Source organism: Arachis hypogaea, chromosome 19 (genome assembly GCF_003086295.3).
Source record: "Arachis hypogaea cultivar Tifrunner chromosome 19, arahy.Tifrunner.gnm2.J5K5, whole genome shotgun sequence".
Classification (NCBI taxonomy): domain Eukaryota; kingdom Viridiplantae; phylum Streptophyta; class Magnoliopsida; order Fabales; family Fabaceae; genus Arachis; species Arachis hypogaea.
This window is the reverse complement of record NC_092054.1, coordinates 138,351,747-138,358,892: the sequence shown is the minus strand read 5'-3', so window position 1 is coordinate 138,358,892 and position 7,146 is coordinate 138,351,747. Positions and strand designations below refer to the sequence as shown.

At 31.0% G+C, this 7,146-nt stretch overlaps 1 protein-coding gene across 1 annotated transcript; it reads left to right on the top strand.

Moving 5' to 3' along the window:
- Nucleotides 1-1,684: 1,684 nt before the first annotated feature.
- On the top strand, nucleotides 1,685-6,072 carry LOC112776877 (malate dehydrogenase [NADP], chloroplastic). Its single transcript, XM_025821152.2, has 14 exons — nucleotides 1,685-2,174; nucleotides 2,297-2,387; nucleotides 2,908-2,994; nucleotides 3,652-3,736; nucleotides 3,967-4,148; nucleotides 4,236-4,306; nucleotides 4,387-4,477; nucleotides 4,586-4,660; nucleotides 4,745-4,846; nucleotides 4,942-5,064; nucleotides 5,168-5,236; nucleotides 5,317-5,385; nucleotides 5,498-5,551; nucleotides 5,730-6,072. Exons 1-14 carry the CDS (start codon nucleotides 2,014-2,016, stop codon nucleotides 5,781-5,783), a joined length of 1,314 nt encoding a protein of 437 aa, XP_025676937.1. The 5' UTR covers nucleotides 1,685-2,013; the 3' UTR covers nucleotides 5,784-6,072.
- Nucleotides 6,073-7,146: the final 1,074 nt, after the last annotated feature.

The window sequence follows — 7,146 nt, the reverse complement described above, 5'->3', positions numbered from 1 at the left end:
ACCAAGAACTCTGGAACGAAAACAACCTCTACTTGCCACTTAGCCATTGCACTTTTAAGCATTATATTTGACAAATACTAATTATATAGTATACATAAATATCTAATTTAATTTAATTTTTATTTTTTTTTATTTTTAAAATTAATTATATTTTAATTATATACCATTATTAATATAAATATAAATTTTACTAAAAATTTATTAATTTACTTGATCTATTTTATTGCTAGTATTGTGATTAAAGTTATTTGTTTTGGTGTTAGTGTTAAAATCTACTGATATTATAGTTAGATGATAGGCTTTGTGAATTAATTATTTTTTTATTGTGTCAAAATAAGATACTATTGTAGTATTAAAATTTTATGATTTTTTTTATATTAGTTATTTTTAGAAGTTGAGACTTGATTCTTCATAAAATGTTAGTGAAGATATGTATTTCAAATTTTAATTTTAAGTTTTTAACTATTTTATATTTTATATTTACTTGAGATCGATTTTATCGGTTCAACTAGTGATTTATTGGTTGAACCAATAAACCAGTGAACTAGTAGCTTGACCAGTTCGATGGTTCGGTTCTAACAACTATGTTTCAATCTAATTTCAAAAATTTCGATTTACTCAATTTAGTCTCCCAATTTAATAGTTATGACTCACATTGGTTCCTAATCTTATTTTTGTCACTGTCTCACAAAATCGTTAACGACATGCTGAGATGGACTAACGACTACTACATTATATATTCTAGCGACTATTTGATATGACAATTGAAATTTTTTTTACCTTATTTTTTTTCAACTAAACACTTAAAACCCTAATATGAGTCACGGATACCTAAGTTAAAAAATCAAACTAAGTAAATTGAAACTTTAAAAATCATATTAAAGCTCAAATATAATTTCAAAACAGAACTTTAACTTATGTAGTGATTAATTTAAATGAGAATCAAATAAATCAAAATTCAACATAATTTTTATCAATGTTTTCAAATTCAAAATTTCTATACCAAAATTAACTAGAATTTTTCTTTAAATTAAAAATTTAATGAAATAGTGACTTTAATTATCTTAACCAATGTCCTAATTAATTATTTTTATGTCTTAAAAAAACTGTATATGAGAAAAAATAATTAATTTGTCTATTTTAATAAATAGTTATTTTACTAAAACGAAAGAAACTATTTTTTAAGAATTTTTTAAGAACTAATTAATATTATATATATTTTGTTACACTACATTTAGTTATAAAAATTTTATTTATTTCTAATGCTTATATTAAAAATAAAAAAAATAAATTAGTGAATCTTAATCTATAATATAATAATAATATAATAATTATTTTATATATTGTGCGAATATAAATTAATTATTTTTTAATTTATAAAAATTTTAAAAGGCTTGAGCTTGTTTTATATATATATATATATATATATATATATATATATATATATATATATATATATTTTGATGAATGTGATATATTTTTTTTATGTAAATAATTTTTTAAAAAAAATCTAATAGTTAATCTATTATCTTTTTTGTTTTAGTTCAAATTAAATATTTTTTATTGTTTTTGGAAAGAAAATCTTTTGAGGAATTTAATAATATGTGATGAGGAACACCAAATAAATTATACAGAAACCAATTAAAACACAACATGAAAACATCTTTAAAAAAAGACGTTTTAGACGTCTTTATTTGAGTGGTCTCCTTAATCCAAATGGGTTTGTTGTTGTGGATAGTGTTTACAGTGAGATGCTAGACATGTGTCATTCCCTTAGCCTTATATTTGTATTTCAAATCAATCCTTTAAACCCCTTTTAACCGTCTTTCTCTTTCTGGTTTTCTCCCTCCACTTTGCAACAACAACTGAAAATTATCTCTTTCTTTTCCCCACACACATACATACCCATTTGAAAATTCTTGCTTTTTCTGTGCCCCAGAACCAGAAAGATTATTTCTTTAACACGTTCTTCTTCTGGGATTCTTGTGTTTCTCTTCCTTTGCCTCTGCTGCTATGGCTGTGGCAGAGTTGAACTCAGCTTTCACAAAGGCTCATCTTCACTCTTCCCAGCTCTCATTTCTATCAAGGAGTGTCCCCAAACACCAACACTGTGATTTTCCAACTCTTCACAGGACCCAACAACATGCAAGGATTTCTTGTTCTGTTACACAAAAGTAAGCAACTTTGATCGTTCTGTTTTTCTTCATGTGTTCAGCTTTGATCGTTTTTTTTTCTTTTGGGGTATAACTGAATTTTCCATTTCTTCTTTTTTCTTTTCTTTTCTTTCAATTCTCAGTCAGGTGCAGGCTCCAGCTGTGCAAATTCAAGAGCCAAAGTCTAAATCTGATTGCTATGGAGTTTTCTGCCTCACCTATGATTTGAAGGCTGTGAGTAGTAACCCCTTCCCATTTCTTCTTTATTCCGTACATATGCTTTGTTTGTTCTATTTTTCATCTTTTTCTTGAATCCGAATTGTAGGTTTTGTGCATGTTTCTAGTAGGCTCATTGCATGATTTATGAGTTTTGCCGTTAGGCTTGTTTGGTAATTTTGGAGCAGATGTACGATACCACAATTTTAACTTAGTTAGTATTCCTCTTATCACTTCAAATGGATAACTCTTCAATTTTCTTGATCTAATTGGAGATCACAGATCACCAACACCGGATAAGTACATGAGAAGAATATAATAGTGCCTTCTCTTGGTTGCTGTCCACTCATTTAGGGTCAATGTAATTGAAACACTTACCTTACTACTGGATTGAGGCCATGTCTTCTTATGAGTACTTTGATGGAGGGGAGAGGATAAACCTATGTCCATGTGAAAGTTTAATGACTTTTATATGCTTACAGTTAAATTTATTAATCTAAATTAAATATATCTTGAAACATTTGGCATGTGTTGGCAGGAAGAAGAGACAAAATCCTGGAAGAAATTAATTAACATTGCAGTCTCAGGTGCTGCTGGAATGATTTCCAATCATCTACTTTTCAAGGTGAATATCTTGGACTTGAATTCGTGCCATGTCGGTTAAGCACAGTAACTCCAGACTTATCTATGTCTTATCTGAATTTAATTATTATTTATATATGAATGGGTTAAACACAGATATGATCTATGATAGAACATTATGGCGTCATCTGATTCATGTAGCCGACCTAATCTAGAGAGACAATATGTCAGTAGTCTCAGCTTAGGATTTTCAAGTGATTGGAAACTAGAATCATAGCCTCATAAATGTTTTTCTATCTTGTTCATTGTACTGAATTTGTTGTGGAGTCTCTTTGGACTCCACAATCTTTCCTTTATACATTCACTTAAGGAATTTATTCACTGCCATAATTTGTAGTGTGCATCCTTTGCGTTTGAATATTGTTCTTCTAATCTTCATATAATCATCTTTTAGCTAGAGACACCGCATTCTTCTTTCTCTGTTGTTACCGAAAATAGAAAATAAATCAAGCACGAAAAAGCTAAATTGGTGATTTAGTGAGAGTTTTGTTTCTAGGAATTGTTTATGTTATAACTGTCCAAATGGAGGATTTTGTCTTTGCATATACGTGGAAACTTTATTTTATGAGAGAACAGTTACCTTTAATGTTCATGCAATTTAGTCACCCTGAAATCTGAGCTTTTATTTTTATTGTCTCAGCTTGCTTCTGGGGAGGTTTTTGGTCCAGATCAACCTATTGCGCTGAAACTATTGGGATCGGAAAGATCATTACAAGCTCTTGAAGGTACACTTCCTATGTTTAGGAAACTTGATATTTGCTATGGATTGGAAGTAGGAATAGTTTGTAGCACATATTCTTTGTAGCTCTGAAATACCGAACATCTAGCCGATTGAAGGTTATTATTGATTCTTAAATTTAAAAATTCTTTAAGCTGAAACAAAATTCTCCTTAATGTTGTTGACATAGTATATCATAGATCCTTTTCTATCTAAATGTTCCAATTCAAAATGCAGGTGTTGCAATGGAACTGGAGGATTCTTTGTTTCCGCTGCTGAGAGAGGTGAGTATTGGTATTGATCCTTATGAGGTGTTCCAAGATGCAGAATGGGCATTGCTAATAGGTGCAAAGCCTCGAGGTCCCGGAATGGAGCGTGCTGACTTGTTAGACATAAATGGGCAAATTTTCGCCGAACAGGTAAAAAATGGTTGAAAATCTAGGCCTTATTCATTGCTTTATGCTAAAATATAGTTCAAGATACCAAGATTATCATGTATTCAACAGGGAAGGGCACTAAATGCTGTGGCATCTCGCAATGTCAAAGTTATAGTTGTGGGAAACCCTTGCAATACAAAGTAAGCTCCTTTGTTTCGTTGATAAAATTGTTGTTGCATATTATGCTTGATTTTACTGATTTCCATCCTTTCCAATGCAGTGCACTAATATGCATGAAAAATGCTCCTAACATTCCTGCAAAAAATTTCCATGCCTTAACTCGCTTAGATGAGAACAGAGCTAAATGTCAGGTAAACAAAAGTTATAAACATTAGGGGCTTTTTTATTTTTTATTTTTTCAAAAAATGCTTTACAGCAGGGAAATTAATATTTTTGCATTGTTTCAAATAAATGCGCAGCTGGCCCTCAAGGCAGGTGTTTTCTATGATAAAGTGTCAAACGTGACAATCTGGGGCAACCACTCAACTACTCAGGTATTTGAAGGATATATTGGAATGTTGTGCATGAACTGAGTATCTTCAATTCTGCTTTATGATGAGATGTTAAACTGTTAACAGGTCCCCGACTTCTTAAATGCCAAAATCGATGGTATGCCCGTCATAGATGTGATTAAGGATCGTAAATGGTTGGAAGAAGAGTTCACTGAAAAGGTTCAAAAGGTAAAATTTGTAACTAACATTTGTAGTTAACTATGTAGAACACAAGATATAATTTCTTCAAGCTAAAGCTGATAGGGATATGTTTGGTTTGGCAGAGAGGTGGTGTGCTTATTCAGAAATGGGGAAGATCGTCGGCTGCATCAACTGCTGTCTCAATCGTTGATGCCATACGAGCTTTAATCACTCCTACTCCCAAGGGTGATTGGTTTTCCACTGGTGTAAGTTACTATTAGTTTAATGACCTCCTTGTTTCTCCATGATGCATAAAATTATATGCAGGAATTTGCAGTTAAAATGAAATTTTCTCTTTTTCAATACCAGGTATATACTGATGGAAATCCTTACGGAATAGCTGAAGGTATTGTTTTTAGTATGCCATGCCGATCGAACGTAAGTGCTTGTAATCTGTTCTTCGTTCTCAATTTCTCAAGTTGTTTTTGCTCTTCTTCTAACAAGATTCTGTTCTTTAGGGAGATGGTGATTATGTACTTGTCAAGGATGTAATCTTTGATGACTACCTCCGAAATCGAATAGCCAAGGCAAGTGTGAAACTGATAAGTTAAAATGCAGTTTAAATGTTACATTGTTACTCACATAGGGAGGAACATTGAGCATGTGATTTTTATGAGTTGAATATATTATATTTTGCAGACTGAAGCTGAACTATTGGCTGAGAAGAGATGTGTGGCTCACCTAACCGGCGAGGTAAGCATCTCGACAGAAACGATTTGTGTACTCATTTTATCTCATACACCATAAAGATTTACCGTATACAATGCGAATCGACACATACTTTTCCATCATTGGATGACAAATAAAACGTGTCTATGACATGTGATCACTATAATGACTTGTGATGATATTGGTTGGTGTGTGTTTTCAGGGAATTGCTGTTTGTGATCTACCTGGTGATACAATGCTTCCAGGAGAAATGTAACAGGCCAGATCCCATGTATGCTACACAGCAGATATTGAAATAAATTCACACTAATTGATGTACAATAATGCTAGTTCTGGAATTAGAGCGCACAAATTTTATGTACAAGGGTATTGAGTTTTTGAAAAGAAAAGAAAACATACATTTGATTTTAGAACCATGAAGCTCAATAATGTGAATGTGATTAGGATGTTGTGGAACTTAGATCTATATATTATATGATGCATCTTTGTTGAGCAGAATTAATGAACAAGATGCTACTATATAAGTATATATTCCCGTTTAGACACACTACTCTTCCTTAGTCATTAAGCATTTTGTAGACACACTCCACATTATTTTGTGTTTTCTTTCATTGAATAATTTGTAAAAAATGCTAGTGATTAGTAGAATTTTGTCAAGTTAAAGATTGTTCTATATTATATAGAATTCTTTTATACAAACATGAAACAACATAAAATAACTTTATCAAACAGAATAAAATGTATAATTAGATCAGTAAAAATAATTTTCCCAAAGCGAACCGAATTATAGCATGAACAATGAAGACATATTTCTTTTAGGGTTAATCACCAAAAACGCCCCAAAATTATTCAAACGCTAACAAAAATGCACAAAAATGCATTCGAATTTTACTATCGACAAAAATGCCTTTAAATAATTTAAAAACACAACAAAAATACGCAACAATAAATATATATTTTCAAAAAATGCATTAGAGATTATATTTTAATACAATTTTTTGCAAGCATGATTATAAAATTGAGATATTATTATCTTTAAAATTTGGTGATTTTTCATTAAGTATATATTTTTTTATTATTTTTTTTGTTAACAACCAATAATACTTTTAAAAAAATCACAAAAAAATATAGAGTAAAACCCCTCTCCGGTCCCTAACCATTTACGAAATTGACCTGGCGCCCCCTTACCATTGGAAATTAACAACGCGGTCCTTAACCATTCTCTTTGTGTGACCAAAAGGACCCTCTTACCGGTACTTCCGGTTAAGAGGGTCCTTTCGGTCATACAGAGATAATAGATAATGACCGTGTTGTTATTTTTTAATAGTGAGGGGGCCGGGGAGGGATTTTACTTAAAATTGGAAAATAAATTAAAAAAAAACATTGTTTTAAGTTTTACATCTAATGCATTCTGCCATATTTTACATGTGAACGGAGAACAAATAACGTCAAACTTAATAGATAGCACGAAATCATTAACAACGATACTTAACACAAAAGTGATAATTATTTGGGTTAATTAAGCATTATTATGTCTTGGATTTAGGGTTTGAAGAATGACATGTATGTTCTATATTGTTGAACCTAAACAAAAAAGTTAGCTCAAGATTATTATTTCA

Coding starts and splice junctions, on each gene's coding strand:
- LOC112776877 (XM_025821152.2), top strand. CDS start 2,014: ATGGCTGTGGCAGAGTTGAACTCAGCTTTCACAAAGGCTCATCTTCAC. Junction 4,149..4,235: donor GGCAAATTTTCGCCGAACAG/GTAAAAAATGGT, acceptor TGTATTCAACAG/GGAAGGGCACTAAATGCTGT. Junction 4,478..4,585: donor AGAACAGAGCTAAATGTCAG/GTAAACAAAAGT, acceptor ATAAATGCGCAG/CTGGCCCTCAAGGCAGGTGT.